This window comes from Zonotrichia leucophrys, chromosome 7 (genome assembly GCF_028769735.1).
Source record: "Zonotrichia leucophrys gambelii isolate GWCS_2022_RI chromosome 7, RI_Zleu_2.0, whole genome shotgun sequence".
NCBI classification, from domain to species: Eukaryota; Metazoa; Chordata; class Aves; order Passeriformes; family Passerellidae; genus Zonotrichia; species Zonotrichia leucophrys.
Genome location: NC_088177.1, coordinates 19,820,021 through 19,841,282, shown reverse-complemented (window position 1 = coordinate 19,841,282; position 21,262 = coordinate 19,820,021). Strand labels below are relative to the sequence as shown.

At 44.0% G+C, this 21,262-nt stretch overlaps 1 protein-coding gene across 2 annotated transcripts in view; it reads right to left on the bottom strand.

Annotated features, from left to right (window-relative positions):
* KLF7 (KLF transcription factor 7) overlaps nt 1–21,262 on the bottom strand; it is a 65,662-nt gene that overhangs the window by 8,646 nt on the left and 35,754 nt on the right. Inside the window, exon 4 of one of the 2 annotated variants that reach the window (XM_064718415.1) lies at nt 5,996–6,119. The exons of the other annotated variant lie outside the window; for it this stretch is intronic. Coding sequence (XP_064574485.1) covers nt 5,996–6,119 — 124 coding nt within the window. The remainder of the gene's footprint in view (nt 1–5,995; nt 6,120–21,262) is intronic. 2 annotated transcript variants of the gene reach the window in all.

The window sequence follows — 21,262 nt, the reverse complement described above, 5'->3', positions numbered from 1 at the left end:
CTATGCAGCTGTACTATAAAACCAAATATTTAGTATGCAGGTGTTTGCATATTAAAAAATAAATAAAACAAATCACTTTCATTCAGCAACGCCATTTTTAAAAATACCAGCTTTCTCAAGTGCCCACTCCTTGCAAAAAGCACCAAAGAATGATGCTAGTTTTGAAAGCTGAATTCTCATTTCTAACTCCAAACTGGAAGGAAATCTGGCTCAGAGCTTGGAGGCTGACAATCTATTTGGGTTCATATCTCTCCCTTCCTCTCAGTTGGGAATCTGGGTGGTAATATGTTGATTCTGATGAATATTATCTCCCTGAAGGATGTTGACAGAAGATATTATGCCTATTTTATAAGAGTGAGAATTGAAAGACAGAGAAGGCAAGGAAGTTGTAAATCACACAGGTGTGGTAAAACCAGAGGGAAAAAAAAGAAAGCCAGGACTTGAGATTTTAACTTCTGTTCTTTATCCACAAAGACTTTTCCATCTCATAATAAAATCTAATGTTTTGTCATTCTGAACATGTAGCTGGATCCTGATGAGATAGACTCCATGGCTATTAGCTATGGGATTGAAAGCACCAATCCATTACACCCACCATCACAGTGCCATTTAAGATATGTACAGCACCAGCAGCAAACCACAGGAGAAGCAGGCAGTGGTTCTGGCTGCTACCCCACAGCTCTAAAATGGAGCCTGTCACAGTGGCAGGACTCAGACACACTCAGAAATTAAATTTCTACTGGAAACTTCAGCTGAGCATTTAAAATCAGGAGGTTTTCAAGTTCCCTGCAAATTCTGGCTTACCTTCTTTCCACCCTAAGCCACAAGATATTTATTTTAAAAACATTTACTACAAATACCACACCAACCCCCATATACCTGTGGCTTTTGAGTAAACTGGATCTGTAGGCTCCAAGAACACTAGGAAAAGCTACTTACAGAACTGATTTGCCTGGCATGCCTTTCAGAGCTCCACAGAACTAGAGTATAAAGCAGCCACCAATAATGGTCTGAAGAATATCCACATGGCTTACTGTAAGAACCAAGATAGCTCATATATGGGCACAAAGTGCATTTTTAAAAAAGTAGTAGTTGAGTGTTTTGTAGTTTTCAGAAAGAAGAAGCAGAAGAAAAAACTGAACAACACCCCCCCCCCAAAAGCCAATAATGATAGATTAAAAAAAAGAACAGTCAATCTAAACACCCAAAGGATAAATACCCTAAGCAGAGAAAGGCTGACAAAGAGAACTATAAAAATGAAACTATTTTAAATAGTTAGGGGGCCTTTTCTGTCCTGCTGAACTCTTCCACTGCACATGTGATCAATCAGCATCTACACACAGAAATGAGTGATCAAGAGGTACATGTTTAAGACAAAGAAACCTTATAACAAGACAACTTCCACAAGAAAAGTCATTTACTCATCTTCTGTGAATGAGCAATGAGCATAGCTCTGCTCAAGTCATCTCTTCTCTACTTGCAGGGCTTACAAGGGAGTTAATACCTTCAGAAAGGCAAAAATGAGACTTCAAATAGGATGGAGGAGGCATTCCCCCAGGGTCCTACACGAGGCACAGCAAGGCACATGTGAATCTGACATGGACACTGGGCTTTCACCACAGCAGGCTCTGCACAGCTAGAATTTTCTAGCCCTAGAGTGACAAAATACATCCTTGGACCAACGTCTCTCTCATCAGTCTTAAACTGAGAAAGCAGCATGCTCTGGCTACAAGGGCTGCCAAAACAAAACAACAGCTTGAGTGGCTGCCAAAAAGACATGCACCAGCTGGCACTTCAGTTTAGGACTAGTCATAAGACCCCCACCCAAGCACAGCTTTTCCTCTCCAGTTGTCTCTTTTACAGATGCAGCCCAGGAAAGTGTATGCTGAGTCACACCACAGCCAGATCTGTTAAAATTATAGATTCAGTACATTGCTTCACATCAGTAACTACCATATTAGCACCCATAATATTTTTATAGGTAATAAAATGGTGCCATATTTGCTAGTTTATAGCTAATAAAGTGGTACAATACTAATTCTTCACATTCTCCCACTGACTAATTTGATTAGTTCTATCTCTTGGAAAGGCTGCTGGATGTGGATATTTATTTTCCACCGTAAAACAGTCCATAGAAAATTTTTGCAGCTAAATCACACTGTCAGAAAGCCTATTGATTACTGGACACACTTCTTTTTTTTTTCTTTCTGGGACTAGAGGCAGCAGTGGAAGAGGCTCCACAGGATAAGCTGTCAAAGGAAACTACTCTTCAGAAATCAAGGGACAGGGGCTTGCTGTTCTCTAGTCCTGCCCATGGCACAAGAATTTGCTCTGCACCTCTGGCTCTACACCCCTTTCAGTTCCAGACCAGTTCTGCACATCACACGTGGGCCCATCACAGCCTTCTCTGTCATCCCCCCCTCAGTCTAGCTCTTCCTAGAAAGAACAGTTTATGCTAGAATAAGACACTCTAATTATAAAACTCATACAGGGATGTGTGATACACAAATTCCCTGCTCCCAGACATGATTCCTTCCTTTCTCTTTTTGCTCTATCTCCTTAGCAACACAATACTGCTTGGCACTGAAGCCTCTGAAGGAGGAAAAAGGGAAGGTAAGTACACTAAGAGAGAATATATTGCTCAGCCATCTTTCCTACCAGCTGTGGATTTTCCACTGTGGGATGTGTTCATTCCAGCTAAGTGCACTCTCAGCTTGCTATCAACAAGGAAACCATGAGCACGTTTGCACATATGCAGAGAGGAAAATGCATCCCAACAGCCTGGCACTAAGCTGCTGTCTCCTAAACACCTATTTATCCAGAACCAACAAGTGCCACTTCCCTGTCAAACTCTTCCCCTTGAAGTGCTGAGGGCTTGCACTGTGTGAGGAACAACCCTAGCCTGCGTTTCTGAAGAGCAAAATTCCTGGGGAATGCTAACAACCAGGATAACCCTGGCATCCAGAAGGCACTAAGGACTTTGCTGGGGTGCTTTCCACACCACTTTAGCCTTTTCTCCTTTCTCTCCTGCTGCCACAAAGCCACACACCACTTGCAGTACGTATGATGTTACTCAAAGCAGTGGTAGTTTGCCAGTTATGACTAACAATGTGATCTGTGGGCTGCATGGTGTTGGGATAGGGCTGGGACAGCAGAAGAAGAGAATCTCATCTTATCTCTTTTGTTATAACATTTACTTATACACAGAGGACACTAATACTCCTTTGACATTGATTGGAAGGTGAGAGACACAAGCACATCTAAAAACAGTCTTGGAAGGGAACTGCAGCCAGACTGTGTGAACATCATCCCCCTCTGCTATCTGAATCACCCCTTCCATGCTCTGTTTGCCAAGATACAGCCTTCAGCTCTGAACAACAGGCACAGGATCTGTGCTACATCAGTGTTGTTAAAACAGCTCCAATCAGCTCCTTAAAACCTAACAAGGCAGCATGTCTGAGAGAGTGGCCACAGCTTCTGTCGATAATGGGGAGTGCAATAAAGGGTAGCAGTTCAAATACAGAGAAACTGTTCTCCAGCTGGAACCCTGGCTCAGGAAGGCACATCTTTAAAAGCCTGCCTAAATGGCTAAAGGCAGTTTTGGGCTCATGTTTCAGTGCTTGCTTGAGGTGACCTCTGCAGTAGGTGGTAGCAAAGAGGCCTGAGAATGAGAAAAGAATGAAAAGCAGTGGTATGGCAGAGTGGGGTAAAAGAACAGGCACTGTCACTCTAAAAGCTTCTAACAATTAACTGGGGGAATAAGGACAAATCTGCCTCCTTTCACCACACACAAATAGTACCGGCATAGAGTTTAACAGTGCACAATCCTCAGCACTCTAAATTTTATTAATAATGTTTTCCCTTCATCTACAGATTCAGCAGAAGAGCAAAAATGCATTAGATGATTACAGGAATATATCTCTTGACTGCAGTGACTGAGTTTGCTGCCAAAGAGAAAAGCCAGGTAGAAAGGGATAATATGTGGAGGGAGAATAATGAACACTTAACAAATGGCTGAAAGAGAGCAAGGAGTTGAAAATACCAGCTGTATTTCTCTAGATCTCTGCTAAAAACATTGTTTGTCCTGACACAGAAACCCTAGAGGTGTGTGTGTGTGTTCGTAGGGCCATTCGAGGAAAGAAAAGAGAAAGGCAATGCTTTACATTTAAAACAGAGGATATAATTGTTCTCATTCACAGAAGTGCTTAAACAAAAGCAGAACTGCAGAGGTCCCTACTTGGCTTATCCTGTCCCTCATTCTGAGCAAACAAAAGATGATCCAGGGATAAAACAAAAGATAATCCAAGAGGAAGCCCTCCGTGGGGGAAGGGGGACGGGAAGAGGGGAGACAAGGGCAGAAGAGCACTTAAGGAGATGAAGCTCTTGGAAAGGCAGGATGTGAAAATGATCAAATTTCCTTCCCATAAAAGGATGGGGTCCCTTGTTTATGTCCCACACATCCTCTCTCCACACATATTCTCTGTTGGTCTGGTGTACCCACAGGCTTCCGAAAGGCTTTATTGTATTACAAAACGTTTCCTTATCACAGTCGAGAACCTTAGTGCTGCATTAAAAAGATGGGTAATTTTCTTAAGCCTCTTTTAAAAATATATATAAATAGGATTAGCTGGATAACATGTTCAGATGCAAGCACATTATTTGATTACTCAATAGTGGATCCAGGTTTCACCCAGGGCACTGCCAATCTTCAGCTGGGGGGGTGAGTGGGGGAGAAGTGCTCATTGTTCGATCCTGTCAGTGCTGTCAAGAGTCATTACAGGGGTAATTGCTTTTGCTCCACCCTGATTTCTTATCAATTGGGATTGGGGATGTGGAGAAGGGTGTTCTTTTGGTTTTGTTTCTAAATTGAAAAAACCCAGCTTTCAAAAACACTCAGCACCAAGCCAGGACGAGCAGATTTTTCAGAGCAGCTCAGTATTTACTGGAGCAGCTGGAGCAGGGAGGCTGCAGAAAGGAGCCGCGGTGAGAGCGGCAAGGGCGGCTCTGGCAGGAGCTGCTCACTCACGGCGCATCCCCGAGTCCCGGAGCGCTGCTGCTCCTGACAGGCTCCTCGGGAACCTGGCCCTGCGCACCTGTCAGGCTTTCACATCTGGGCCCTCTCTCAATGAAGGTGCAGAGTATCTCCCACTTCAAATAGATGTCAAGAGTGAGACTTAAAACTGTAGGAAAAGATTCACTAATTAGCAGGAATGTGCAGAGATCATTGATCTTACACGAAACAACCCCATGAACTTGAACGGTTAAATATGTCTAAATCACTCTTGAGCTTTTAAGAATGGTGTCCTTTGTTGTCTTTTCTTTAGGAGCCCTGGACTCAGTGCTGAGAAGACAACGATCATACAGAAATTGAATTGATTTTTCCCTACAGGTTTCTTATAGATTTGGGCCACTTGTGGCATACAGCCACACACTCCCCATTCCTCCTGCCATACACCAATGTTTTTGTGAGGCCCACTCTGCCAAAATGTGGGTAGCCAGTGGTGCTTGGGGTGTCCTTGAAGCAGAGCAAATAGAGGGAGCTTTGCCTTTGTGAGCACAGCAGGCTTACAGGATCAGGAGACAGAAAGCTGGGGAGATGCTTTTTGGAGAGCTCCATCACTGAAATGGTCTAAGGCCCTCTGGATGTCTTCTCTGCTTTAAGAGTATTAACAAGACCTGCCCTGTGAACTGAATCCTGTGCCCACAACAGACACCAGCAGGGTTCAGTCAGGCCTACACCTGGTCCCACATTTTGTTCTGTGCTGTGGGATTAGACTGCTTAGGAAGAATTCCCCATCTGCCAGCCTGCCTGGCCACTAAGGCAGAGAGGACAGGAGCTGAGCAGAGGGTCCCTCCATGGTTCAGGGATCCAGGCAGTGGGACAGAAGGGGCCTCTCTGTTGGGAGCCAGGTCTCCTGTCTCTGGGAGCTGGCAGCTCCATGCCAGCCACAGAAGTCCACAGGTTTCTTGAACACCATGTTAGGAGCTGCATTACCTGTCACAATGGTTGCATTTAAAGGGCTTTGCACCCGTGTGCTTTCTGTAATGCCTTGTGAGCTCGTCGCTCCGTGCAAAACGCCACTCGCACCCTTCCCACGAGCACTTGTAAGGCTTCTCACCTGCAGGGGGAGGAGAGAACAGTCAGCGTGGCACAGCAGCATTATGAGCACTCAACTTAATAGCCCCGTGTCCTCCCACCCTGCCTCTAACCCATTCGAGTCAGTCAGCCCTTCACACAATTCACAGTCAGCATGGCATGCAAATAACTTAGGGCTTGTATACTGGTGATAGTTCCAGTCTAGATTTTACCACAGCTAAAATTCTCACACAATCTTATATCTTGTTTCTACTCCTTGTGATTCTATTTACCCCTTGTGATTCTATTTACCCCTTGTGTGGCCAGCCTCACATCTGCTCCCCTCAAGCATTGACGACTGCTGTCCCCAAGGACTGCACCTTTTTTACTTGCTTCTGACAACAAAATCTACTCCTGGGACCAAGAAATTATGTAAGAGTTTGAATTGAATTTCTTTGATTTGGCTGGTCCTTCAGGCTTCTTGCACTACCTGTTCATCAGCTGTTATTCTGCCCCAAAATATTAACAATACCGTTGAAAGCAGTGAAATGGTGTAGTGGTAAGACAAGAGAGATTCTAGTCTGCTGGTGTGAGTTGGACACAATGATTCTTGTGGGTCCCTCCCAGCTCAGGATATTCTATGATTCTATGCTCATATCTAACTATCTTCTAATGCACATCAGTCTCTGCAGATCAAAGTCTGCCATAGTGTAACATCTGTGGAGTCATTACCACCTTCTGATGAAGAATCCCAAGTCATGACTCCCTTTTCTTTTTCAGTGCATACGCATTGGTGTGCATTCAAATTTAACATCTCCCCACACAACAAATGCTCCACTGCATCACCTCCTATAGAGACTCCATGTCACTCTTCCTCATGCGTTCAGCTGAGATAAAAGTCAGACAAGAAATCACTTTCACTACCAAGCTTTTAAGTGGATTATTACTTATTTATTTGTTCTTAAAATTGCTAAGAAGGTAATCTTAAAAAACCCACCACAGGCCACACTGAGGCTGCAATCTATAAGACCCCTCCAGGCCAGTCACATGAGACAATCATTTGACCACAGCAAAGACAAAGATTGCTATATTTAGTGTGTCTATTCAGCAAGTATAAGAGTGAGATCTGGATATGGGAGACTTATGTATATCATGATGATGAACTGGAGAGGCAAAAAGAGCAAGAAAAGTGAAAAGGGAAAGAAAAATGCAGCAAAATACCTGGAAAAATGCTGTTCTCTGGTTTATTTCTGCAGACTTCTTGCTGCACAGTGGTCATCTGCCCCAGACAGAACAGCAGAATGGGCTGAGACCTCAACTGAAGTTGAGCCATTTTACTGGCTCAAGTTGAGCCTTTGAGAAGTTTATTTTGCTCAGTAATTCAATTAAAGGATTCATTGGGATGAAGTTGTGAAGAAGGGACAGCAACTGGCAAGACTTCACCAAAATATCCATTTATCCTGCAGTGCCTGAATGAAGAAATGCCATCCTGGACATCCCTGCTGTGAGTCACAGTCCCCCATGGGAAAATGCCCAACAGGACAAGGGACTGAGCCAACAATAACACTGTCCCACTTAAAATGTGCCTGCTTGGTCATTTCTGCAGACTCACCTCTTGTTCCTTTATTTTTTGTACAGGATTTCTTCAGGAAAATAAGAAGTTAGAATCTTAGTGAGCAAGGTGCTGGTGTCTTGTTTCTGGGCTGGTTACTCAACTGTACCTCAAACACTGTCGCCAGTGCTGGCCCCATGCACTGGAGCTGCAGTTGCAGCAGTCTCCCCAGGCCCTTTGCACCCGACCTGTCAAACAGCATCTGCTCTCCTCAGAAAAAAGGGATTTCTCAGTCCTGTGCCTGTGATGGGGCACCAGTTTGTCTGAATATTTCATGCATTATTTTAAAAAGCTGTCAGTAAACAAGCCTCGATGCTAGTGCAGTTCCTTGGTTCTCTGACGCTCTCTAGTGCCTAGCTCAGAGTGGAGACAGCCAGGCAGGGAAACTGCCTTGCAGCACATTTGCCACACACATGCTGCAAAGCAAGTGCAGAGGTGACTGCTCAGCCAAATCTGGCAGGTACAGCCAGTCTGAAGGACACAGTCATCTACAGAGCAGAAGGGTGAAGAAAAAGCATCCTGGACTTTCTGTGAAACTATATAGGCTACTAGGACAGAGGCGGAGTTTGGCTTGTTAAAATTTGTCAAGAGCTTTGAAAACAGACAGTGCTATATATATATGTATATATAGGTTACAAGAGACAGAAAAGCCAAGCACGATTACTGGTGAACCCACAGAATGACACATATCTCTGTTACATGCTGCAGGGGCTCCTCTCCCAAGTGTTCCAGCTTTGGCCTTGCACAGCCCTGAGCTGAGTTTTGTTTTTGCTGGGTAACCCAAGCCCTGTTCAGCAAAATGTCAGACAGTACCTCTCAGGGCTGCAGACTGCACGCTGCCATAGCAGGCTGCCAGTGCACAAGGTAAATGCAAAGGAGCACAGTGACCTTTAAAGCCATGTCAGCTTCAGACAGCTCCTTGACCCAGAGACCTCCAAGAGGTTCAATTTCCTGTCCTCCTGCAGCAACTCAAAAACACAAGAGGGAAGGAGAACAGAGACCTGCCTGTCTCTGCATGTGAAGACTAAAAACAAACTGCTCCTTCAATGGCTGCTGCCACCTTACATGAAGATGAAATGGAAGTGTGTCTTGCCAAGGTGCACATATGTAGAAAGCATGGGAATGAAAAAGGGGGAGAGTCCTCCTACCTCACTACTGGCAATAGCAGGGAGGAAAAATGGGAAGGATCCTTTCCATGTGTTAGGCTGCTCTTCTCTTGTTCAGAGGATTAAAAGAGACTAAAAAGATAGATGATGAAATCTTCTTCTGCTGAAGGCAATGGCAAAATTCCTACTCACTTCCACAGGGCCAGGATCTCCCTCTTTTTAAGAAATTAATTATGAGGTGCAAATCCAATTAAAAATAAGAACATCATGGATTGTGCCACACTGACATTTTTCTAATCTCTCAAATTAAAAACCACATTCAAAACTTGTGCCTGCAAGCCACACCCAGGAAGGAGGCTCTACTCCTTACTTCACCTTTATTTAACACGAGGATCTATGCAGTCCTTAAACAAATCCATAAATCCACATTTCTACAAACACACTCACCAAAACAATCCTACAGAAATGCTATTAGCCCTTCAGATGTACTTTAGGGTTTCAGTCCATCATGACTGCACACTTCTGTGAAGCAGCCTCTCTTCCCTGTGCTGGGTCCTGTGATCCATACCTCACTTTAACCTTTTCATGTTCCATGTTCCTCATGTTCCTATTATACCCTGAGACTAGGATACCTGGGGAGTAGGCTCTTTGTTCCACTTCCGTTTATGGCACCTCACCCAAGTGAGCTCTTCTTCTAAAGTACCCCTAAAGCACATTTCAGTACAGTCTGCCCCTCCATCCTCTATTTCATCCAGCCTGGTCCAATCTGGTAACTGGAGGACAAAGACCTTTGAAAATTTATGGGAAACATGCAATAGTGAAGCTACAATTATATAAAATCATAACAAAAAATCCATCAGACTTTGACAGCCTGAAATCGGGTCACTGTTCCTTTTGTGACTAAGATGAATGCAAGACTAAATATTAGGCATCTAGTTAGAGAAATAAACAAATTATTGGTACAGCTTTTTCTTGAAAGCCAAATATTTATCATTTGGAAGTATGAAAAGCCAAGCACACAATCCCATTTACACTCCTGTGGCAAACACACACTAGGTTTCCAGCAAAACATGATGGACATAGCTGGGCTGGTTCTCTAATGACCACCACAGCAGAATTTGAAACTTCTCCCTCCATTTTCCAGCCTCGGGAATTCTTGGTGCTCTAGATATTGAAAGCCAACATCTGACCCTGCCACCCATGGCATTGTTTTTCAAGTTAATGGGGAGGCAAAGGCATGGGTGGGCTGTGACACATCATACCCAGGCAGTCTGGAACTGGAGGTGAATTCCTCTGCTGTGATGGTGCAGGGGGCCAGGCAAGCAGCTCAGCTGCACACACCTGTATCTTTGCTCTCCAGCCACAAGCCAGAGAACATCGGGTTTTTGCTCCAACACATATTTAAACTGTAAATCCTGTACAAACCTTCACAACAAATATTTCCTCACAAAACACAGCAATGGGGATGTTGTCTCTTCTCAAGTTCCAACGACCCCCTGTCCTTGCCTCCTACATCTCACAGCACCCTCTAGGTCCCAGACATATTTCTCTTGTCCATGAAGTAAGGCAGTGTTTGCTAAGACATCTCAGAGAGGCTGTTTCAGCAGAGTGATTAGCAGAAACATTAGGTTACAGGACACAGAGGTACCTACTCAAGATCAGCTGAGGACACAACCACAAAACTACAGCACATAATGGGCACATTATACTTCTTATAGCTGCATTATTTATTGCCAGTCCCAAGGGTTAAAAAGTCATAAGTGCACTCTTCTACAGAAATAATGAGATTTTAAAGAAGAAAACAATAATAATCAGACATCATTTGCCTTCTGCTTTGTAGATAACCTAGGGCCATGGTTTTAAACCTCCCCTTGCAGCCCTGCAAGCTAGGAACATTTATTTTGAGATATAGAGGAAGAAATTTGCTCTCTATTCCCCGATTTTTTTTAAGGAAAAAAACCCTCCAGATTTAGGGATGTGCACAATAAGATCACAGAGTTCCAGTGTGATGGGGTGAAGCCCTGGCTCCATCCAAGTCATTGGAAAAATGTTCATTAGGCTCAAGTTTCACCCTGTATCTTTATGGAATTGAAAGCAAAGATATTATGATTATTCATCCATATCTATTTCCTTACCTCCCAGGCACTCTCCTGCAGGGCACTTAGTAAAACAATCAAGTAGTTTGAGCTCCCAGTCCTGCAGTGAGCTTCACAGGAGAATCACAGTCAAAATCCTTGCTGATATTTCTCTGTGCTAAAATGTGGTAGTGTCATGGGACTCCTTTAGTCTCCTGACACTCCTTTTTGATTTAGCCAAAAATGTTAAAAGAAACTGAGGGGAAACCCCCAAATTCAGCCTATATGCATATTTTGAAGGCTATTCAAAGCAAACATTAGTTGCACTATGTTTGAAGAGTTCCTTAATATTACACAGCTACACAAAGCTAGCATGTGAAAGTGTGTCGCAGACATCTTTTATGAAAAATCCTTTCCTTAGGATTTTTCCTCCTGAGAAGCTAAGAGGCCACAGGAACAAAATGTAAACAATGGTTATCTGCTGCTGTGGAATGCAACAGGTGGATCTTTGATTAGCCCATGTTGGTTTTTCTAATTAATGGCCAATCAAAGTGAGCTGGCTCAGACAGAGAGCACGAGCCACAAGCCTTTGTTATCATTCTTTTTATTCTATTCTTAGCTAGCCTTCTGATGAAATCTTTTCTTCTATTCTTTTAGTATAGTTTTAATGTAATATATATCATAAAATAATAAATCAAGCCTTCTGAAACATGGAGTCAGATCCTCATCTCTTCCCTCATCCTAAGACCCCTGTGAACACGATCACAAAAGTGTATTTAAAAAACAACAGGAAAAAAATAGCATGCGTTATAATCCACTAAGAATTTTTCATATATAGTTTCAAAATCCAAGAAAAAGTTGTCTGAAAGAAACACAAATATTTCCTACCCTTTTATAATCTGTAATTTAAAAACCACTTAAAATGAAGCTAGTTCTAAAAGTCTCAATTTCTAAAAGTATGTATTGAAAGACACTTTCAGCTACACGTTTCAAGAATGATGTTCCCAGAGAACTAGACAAACTGTAAAATTACAACTGAAAAAAGGGATTAAATGCAAGATTTCTTGCATGTATTTTTCCTATAAGGATGATATGGGGGTCTGATATGTGCGAAGAATCAAGTGCTTTTTACGAGTGTTTTAATAACTTTCCTTGCTACCCTAAGAGTGATTTAATGATTTTTCTTTCTACCCTTCCTGAGAAACCCTTTTGAGACCTACTGCTCCTGGGCTGAGCAGGAGCATGCTGTTGCAGGAGCAGCAGTGTCACTGCAGGATGCACCCAGGCATCCCTCAGAGGCCAGTGCCTGAGGGGATGCTGCTGCTGCAGACAGGAGTCCCTCAGAAGTGCCAGGAGCTGGTGTGGTTTTGGGGGAGGAGCAGCCTCTCAGAGTAGAGAAATGCCAGGCAGGCATTCCTAGCAGTTTATGATGAAAGTCTGCCTTAGCACAATGAGAAGCCTAATGTGGACCTTCACATTACCAATATTTTATATTTATGTAGCACTCTTCATCTCCAAGGGTCCCTGAGAGCTTTACAAGCTACATACATGGCATACCAATGAGGCCAAGCCATAATTCTTCTAATTAGCTGAACATCAGCACACAGCACATGGCACAACAGAAAATGTTACTGGTCACTCCTCTCTTCCTGTGTCAAGTGCTATATGAGATTTAATAGAAACATATCTCAGAAGGACATTTGGGGTTAAGGGCCACTGAAAAATGAAATCTAACAAGACAGGTCTCCTAAACACCAGTGCCTGTCTTCTCTCATTACATATACACACCTTGTCAAATAGGAGACACAGAAGAGGAGCTGCCCCAGACCTGCTCCCCACTTTCACACCACATTCAGCACGTTACCATCACATGGCTCAGGCAGCTGCTCTGCTGGGGAGGTTACAAAAAGGCTGGTGAGCAGCTGCAGTCCAGAGATGAGCCTCTTTTTAAGATTAATAAGTTCATTTCTTTAGCAAAAAGGAAGAGCAGGCTATTTAATACATACATCCTCTGGAGATCAATGCTAATATCTAAGTGTATGTGCATGCAACCCATCAACCAGTAAAACTAATTACAAAAATCAATTTCAGATACTTTTCTGAGCCTTTCATTCCTCAATATACTCCTAATTGATTTTTGTTGGAGAATAGAAAGCCTAATTAATATTTTTATTATTTAAAAGGAATGCAGGGGAGGGGGCAATGGTGAGTGCTTAACTGGTTCGCCAATGTTTTCTACACAAAAAAAAAGAGCAAAAAAATTAAAATTGGCATTTTATTCCGTTTTCCCACCTGCTGGAAAAATGGAAAAGCCTTTGAAAGGGTGACAAAGCACAAGAGAAAAGCTGGCAGAAGACAGTATGGGGCAGAAGAGGAATGTGACAGGATTGTGAAATACACAATGTGAGAAGGTTGTACCTATTTTTAGAAGGGCAGGGATGATCAAGTGTAAAAGCAGTACATTTCCATGAATGATGCACAGCTCCTTTCATCCAAAAAGGTCAGAAATGCCCTTATAGAGAGGTGACTCTGATTATAGTTATGTTAGAGATGGGGGAAAAAGAGGTTAAGAAGGAGACCCAGTGTCCAATCAGTCTTTCCACAAACTTCAAAGCTCCGGATTAGTTCCTAAGGGCCTTGCCAAGGCTTGTCTACCAAGCCAGCAGCAGTCTTCAGCATGTAGCCATTCAAGACACAAAAAGAATCCAATTTTTGCAGCATTATGTCTTATACACACACAAGCACCTAACACATCCACAAAGCCCACTTGCCTAGCTGAAAAGCAGAGAAAAGCAAAGCATGTAGCAACATTCAAAGAAATGGAAATGTTCCATTTTCTACTCAAGAGGCTGCATTTAACAAGCACACATTGCCCTCCATACTGAGCCCTGAAGGAGGGGAGGAACGCCCGGCTTTATCTCTTTGGGTCTGAGCACGACTCCCATTGAGAGTGACAAAGCCTTTGCAATGTGCTCCCCGTTCAAACCCCTCTCCACAGCTCCTCTTTGAAGGAAGCTCCTCTGTGGTGGGGAGCAGGGCTGGGGGACAGATGCTGGTGCCAGCCTGAGCACACAGGCCCAGCTTGTGCCCCATTAATTGCCAGCACATCCTCCCCTGGGCCAGGCCCTGGGGACAGGAGCAGAGCAATAGGGACACACGAGCACCCGGCAGCAACACCAGCAGCAAAACTACCCAATTAAACCTCCAGTCACCTAAGTGAGTGGGGAGGGGGGGGGAAATTTAAAAAAAGAAAAAAGAAGGAAAGGAAGAGAAGAAAGGGAAAGGGAAAGGGAAAGGGAAAGGGAAAGGGAAAGGGAAAGGGAAAGGGAAAGGGAAAGGGGAGGGGGAGAAGGAAAAAGGAAAAGGAAAAGGAAAAGGAAAAGGAAAAGGAAAAGGAAAAGGAAAAGGAAAAGGAAAAGGAAAAGGAAAAGGAAAAGGAAAAGGAAAAGGAAAAGGAAAAGGAAAAGGAAAAGGAAAAGGAAAAGGAAAAGGAAAAGGAAAAGGAAAGGAGTTGCCTGGCAACAGGCAGGCAGAGGGGGCTGTGCAGCAGGTCGGGCTGGCAGCGGGCGGCGGGGCCGGCCCATTAGCGCCCGCATCTCCTGCATTTCGTGCCGGGGTCTCCTGGTAACAGCCCGAGCAGGCCGGCCGCGCTGCTGCGCTTCCCCTCCTCTCCTCCTGTTCCTCCCGATCACGCGAGGCATCGCTGTTTGCCCTAATTACACATTCTCTGCTGCTTCAAGCTGCCATTACTTCGGTCCCCAGAGGAGCAGCAAGAAATTTTTAAAAATGTCCTCTAATAAGGGCTTCTAGTTTCAGATTCTGTGGAGCTCTGCAAGCTCAAAGATGCAAAGCAAGGTGGCAGCGGCAGAAGGAACAGATGAAAAAGGAAAAAAAAATCAGCAGCTCAATAGACCAGATTTTTCCAGCACTCTGAAACCTGTTCCCTTCCCTTTGTTTTTTATAACTCATCTTAGAGGGTAGACAACGAGATAGCCTTTAAGGGACATGGTGCATATTTACATAATCCAGAGCAGTGTATCAGAGATGTGTTCCTTAGAAACCTATAGTTTAGGTCAAGAGTTTTTGAGAAATTCCAGACTACAGATAAAGGCAAATAGATCAGGAAAAATATGAGATACATGTATCATGGACTGTGTTGAGAAATGACAAAAAAAAATTAAGAGGAACAGACTCCCTTTTTCCAGATGCTAACATTTTTTATGGTTTTGCTCCATATTTTTGCTAATGAATGTGAGGTTTGCTTTTTCAAACTATTGCAGTGCTGATGTTTTTCAGCATTTACCATCTTCTCCCTTTAGTCACTAGAAAATCAGAGAAAAGATGACCAAAAAAATGATGCAGACTGGCAGAGACAGCACAGGAATAAAACACGAGGGGGAAAGAACATGCATTTCTTTTGATTTCCCACTCTTGTCAACAGCAAAAATGGAAAAAGATCAAGGATCTCAATCATTCAGATACCGAATCTGATTTGGAGATAGATGCAAATGGGAAATAACGTGTTTGGGTTTAAAGAATGCACCGGCAAGTCGTCTCACTGAAGGCTGCCCTGGTGCTACCTACATGCTGGCAGGCAGGGGCTGAAGGAGATCCCACCCTTCCTGGTGCTTTCTCTGTCCTGGGCACAGCTGGCAGGGGCACCCAGCTGCTCCACACTGAGCAGGGCTCAGTAGAAAGGCCTTGGCAGTGCTGCTGGGCAGCCCTTGGTGAACCAAGCAGACTAATCTCAAGAGCACAAGGCAGTGAGTAAAGAGAGTTAATTTCACCAGCCAGGAAGACTCCCCATCTGGATTTCAGAAAAGGCACAAAGGATTACCTGTCCTTGGCTCTAAGGGGGTTACATGCAACCAGCTGGAAAGCACCCAGACCATTCATGCTGCCAGGTGAGGGCAAGTAACCAAAGGAGAACACAAATGTATTAAAACATTCCGTTGCTGGGTGACACTGTGTCTTCAGGGAGAAAAATAAAAAAATAAAGAGGTTTCCTGTATGAAACATGTTTACTAACACACATTCAAAGCCAAAGAAAGCCCAAGAAAAAAATCACCTTTTCTATGGGTCTCACAAAGAATTAATGATGAAATATCACTCATATGGAAGTCAGTTTACAATGGATCACAACTTAATCAATTCAAGTTAATTTTTATCCAGATATTCACAGATAGAAGTCTTCTATTATTTTCAACTACATGGGCCAAGTTTTTAGCTAAACTTGTTACACTGTGCACAGTTCTTTTCTCCCTGCCTCTCTCCAACACACATGCTCCAATTTCTAAAATAACAAACAACAACCATACTGGGAAAAACCCAAATGTGGAAAATTTCAGTCTGAAGAAGGAAAGGCTTTGCAAACTTTACAGGTGACCAACAGGACGTACAAATGGAAGTTTATATTAACTAAGCTATTAAGACCTCTCTGTGTGTGGTGGGAGTCCAGATGTACAGGAGGAAGGAATAAATCCCCACTAAGCCTCTGAATGTGCACGGTCATACAGTTGAGTACACCTTTCTTTCAGAACTCAGCTGGACACCAGCTTTTATCTTGAAACTCATGTTTGTCATCATTAGCTTAGCTAGCATGCTTGCAAATGTTTTTTCAGCATTCAGTTTTTGCAGCCACAATTTTCAGTTCTGAGTCTTGAAAGCCAGACATCTTCAGGGACAAATCTACCTAACACAACATGTGTGTGCTTATCTGCAAATGGGGACTTCTGGGATTGCAAACTGGCCTGCAGTGTTTTAAAGACTTTGATTCTTATTAAGCCTTCTTATCATGTCTAAAGCTGGCCAGTGGAAAGATTTTGGTTCTGCAGTCATTGTCCTGAAACAGGTGGCTTCACCCACTGTGCAAGAAGTTGATCCACACACAGAGTCGAGGTACTTATTTACAGGTCTGTGCAGAAAGGGGTGCTGGGTGGCAAATCCACAAATGAGAGCGTAGATGTGTTACCTATGCTTTAGTGAGAATCTGAATCACCACACATGTTATGAAGGGAGTAAATCCCTTTGAAATTTTATATGGTAGACTGTATCCAATTGACATTGTGGTGGTAAAAGGCAATGGTATGTTGAGAACAATCTGTTATTCCCCTTACAGGTCAGTTTGTCCAAGACTCTGATCAAGAGGGGTTAAGATTTTTTGTCAAAATGCATGAAATTTGGCTTTCCTTTTAACATGAGTTGACACTTTGCCCTCAAGAGGATTTTGTGTGGAAACATATCATGGCTGCCCAGCTGGGGCACAGCACTGAATGCAGCTTGGATGGAGGCTGGGCACAGCTCACAGTGCAAATCCTGTGGGACACAGTGCCACTCCCCAGCTGGGCTCAGCGCCTGCCAGCAGTCATAGCAATGGGACAAGCTTCCAAATCCATCTACCCAGGTGCTTCCCAGCTCCCTTTTGGCTTTCATTGCCTGCCAGCCAGGCGGGAAACGTGTTGTGACATCACGGAGCCCTGTGTGACAGCAGCCCATGACGTCACAATGCCAACACGAGCAAGCACATGGAGACTGGGCAGCCGGAACATCACAGCCTGAGCTGCGACCAACATGGCACGCCGAGGCAGCTCACGAATCAAGGTGTCACCCTTGCAAAGGACCGGAATGAGGCTCATCCTGGTGGTTTTCCTGACCATAGTGCTCCACAGGCTGTCTCTGTCATTCACTGCCCCCACGTGTACAGCCAAAGAATGCACCAGCAGCCTAGACCCCTGCAGTCCCACAGGCTGGGTGAGGTTCAGGATGGGCATCATTCCTGAGGGTCCAAAGAAACCGCCTGCTTTCGCCAAGAGCATGACTGCTGCATGGACCAGCACCACCGGCCTTTGCCAATGCCAGCACCAGGTCAGGGAGAGGCTGGACATCACTCCTGAGTGACTGAGGCGATCACCCATTGTCCCACAGAGTGCAGCCTCCAGCCTGCCCTATCCTTCGTGCCAGTTTTGGAACCACCTTGCCCCTTGACATGAGCTCGTTGCTCTGTACAGCCTGGCAACCTGTGAGGCTGCTCAGCATGGCTTGTATTGCCTTCTGCATCAGGAGAAATGTGAAGAAACCTCCCACCGTCCATCAGGGGAAGGTGATGGACGTCCTCATCTTCAGTATGGACAGACTGCTGGGAAAAGAGCACCTTGAGGTGGTCCAAACTGTTCTTGGGTGGAGGCCAAAACCAGCCTGCCCCGCAGGGCCATGAGGCTTTTCTACCACCTCCACGTGAAAGACCTCTTCTAAATCAAGGAACCAAAGACAATTGACAAAACAACCGAGATAAGACCAGATTACAAGGAAAAAATAATGCCATCTCATCAAACTAGGGAAAGGGTAATTTTAGCAGAAGGAGATTATGATCATCAACTCACGGTGCACGGATTCAAGAACTCAAAAGAGAAGACTATGCAAAAAGAAAAAATAATTTAACCAAAAGAAGATTGAATAATAATTAATTAATAATATGAACTATGTCTTGTAGCCAAGGAATTTTAATGCCTTGTTCCTGTCAAATGTTCTATGGGACTGCCTAGACAACTGGCAGCATAGAGGTAAACCCATGCATGTAGGCTGATGAATTGTGGCAAGACACTGCCACAGGTAAAGAAGCTGCCTGTAAAAGTACCCCATGCACATGCCCACATACCCAAAAGTTGGGCTACTGAAGAACACTGCAACAATGAACAGGTGGATTAGGCTGCCAAGATGAAAGTGCCTCAGACAGATCTGGACTGGCAACATAAAGGTGAATTAGCTTTGGCTTGGTGGGTCCATGATGGCTCAGGTCATCAGGGAAGAGATGCAACATGGTGGGCTCATGACCAAGGGGTGGACTTAACCACAGACAGTAACTATGAAACATGTGCTGCAATCAAGCAGGCCAAGCGTAAAGCCCTTGTGATAAGGGGACAATGGCTGAAATATGAATATGAGGAGGCCTGGCAGATCAATTACATCACACTCCCACAAACCCACCAAGGCAGGCACTAGATGCTGACAGTGGTGGACACAACCACTGGATGGCTGGAGACGTACCCTGTGCCTCACACCACTGCCCAGAACACCATCCTGGGCATTGAAAAGCAATTCCTGTGGTGACATGGAACCTGAGTCAGACAATGGAACTTATTTCAAAAATAGCCTCACAGACACCTGACCAGAGAGCATGGGACTGAATGGGTATCTCATATTCCCTATCCCAATCAGGCTGATCTCCCTACCTGCAGCTGTTTTTTGCTGTAAGGTGGGCACTGCTTATGACATTGTGCCCATGGTTTTATTTGGGACCCCATCACCCTTGGCAAAAGCACGGACACTTCTGCTGTATTTAGATCAGCTCCCATGAAGCCTTGTAGTTCATCTGCTCCTGCTTTCAAGTTCCTGCTGCTGGTATGCAGGTGTGTGGGACTGTGTCCATGTGGGGTGGGAAAGACAGGCCCTGGATTAGGAGAGGTCCATCCAGGCTGCTGGCTACTATCTGCCCAGACATGACCCAGACTCAAACACCCACACTGTGCTTAGGAAAAGCCTCTAACCCAGCACTTGCCTTTAAGATGAGAGGTAGCACACTTGGCTTTTCCTGCCCACAGCTCCTCAGGCCCCCCAGTCATGCCCACCTCAGCCTAAAACAGCATTTCTGAGGACACATCTCCAATTCATCCCTGGCATGACCTCAAATAGTTTAGAAATGACAGTGCTTTTGGACAAATGGACAGGAAAATCATAACTTCTCCTTGTTAACTTGCCCATTCTAACCAGTGTGGGACAGCAGCAACACAAATTGGTGGGTTTTTCTTTCAGTCTCTTTTTGTGATCTCTATCATTTGCCCACTGGCTGGCTGCTTCACAGGAGCTCAGGAGCAGGTGGATGGGTATAAAGAAAACACCAAATTACAAATTCAAGAAGGCTCCTCTGTGCCTTACCAAGGTAGACTGCAATAACACTTGGAGGCACCTGCACTTGCCCTCCTGCAGCTGAACAGACAGAAAATATCAATTTCTAGGTCTACCTTGTGCCAGAAATCTTCTCACATGGCAAACAAATAACACCTATTTACATTTTCAAACCCAAAAATTAAGATTGTCCCATGGTATTGATTTGGCAAATGATGGAGCAGAAACATGGGACTGAGAATTCAGGTATTGACAACTAACCTATGGATGAACACTACTGGTGTTTTAAATGGCAAGGGCTGCTTTTGGCAAGGGCCATCCTCCTGCTGCCTGGGTGGTTCTCAAAGATAATTTTTTAAGTCTAAACTCTTGCTGTAATAATGAAGTGAGGCTCTGACTCTCCACAAGAAAATAACCACACTTCCCTCCAAACTTGCCAAATGGCTAAAAGGTTTCAAGATCAGAAAGTTAGAGAGAATTTGGGATCAAGCTGGCCTTATTTTAATCAGCTTTGATAAAGACTTGTTATGTTTTTACACAAAAAAAACTTTTTAAAAGTCCAACATCACAACAAAACCACATCTTTCCAAATTGGCTAAACAACTATACTCCCCAAGAAATGCAGCCCTGAATGAAGGTCTGTCACATACCCTTCCTCCTTCAATTCCCTGGCTCTCACTTCCAGCAGCGTATTCATGTGTTGCTTCAGCTGCTGCCATTGGAGCTTCAGGATCTTCCATGTCCCTCCATGTCCCCTGGAGGTTTCAGTCCTGCACACAGAGCTGTGGACTCATCACAAAGCCATGGGTCTCTGTACAACAAAATATCTTGGGCTTTGGCCTTAATTTCTCCTATGTCACCAATACTGTTCTCCCAAATGCTTTTCCCTAAGTCATTATTCAGTCTTGAATCCTGCAGAATTGGTGGTTCATTGGCTTGGCTACTGGCTTTTTCCTTCTCTTCAATGGTTTTTCTGTTCACAGATGCTACTACACTAAAACAATACAGCAATGCAGCTTCCCATTCATGTGCTATCACTGACACAGAGCCTTTATTTTCTCTGTTATTCCTTTCCTTTGTATTAATCTTCTTTCCTATCATCCAGACTACTCTCCTCAACTTAGTCCCCTCCAATAATTTTCAGATTCCAGATATTTTCTTTCATCTCAACACTTGGTGAAAGTTCTTCTCTATTATTTGATACACAATCTCAAAAACCCTCTGTTGGTAAATGCTCTTTCTAATCTCTTGTGTCTCATCTTTTTCTTGCAAATGTAGTACTTTGTTTTCCTGCAGGGTGGATTTGTTTGTTTTAGTTACTCTCACCCAGCATTTTGGATCAAAGAACTATATAATTTAAAATAAGATGTCCTGACAATGTGAAACAAACCCCACTTAAGAAGTGCTATCTTAAGATCACATGTAGACTAGTAACATCTATTTACATGGGTATTTCCCACTTGTTTAGCCCTTAGAAACCTAAATACAGATC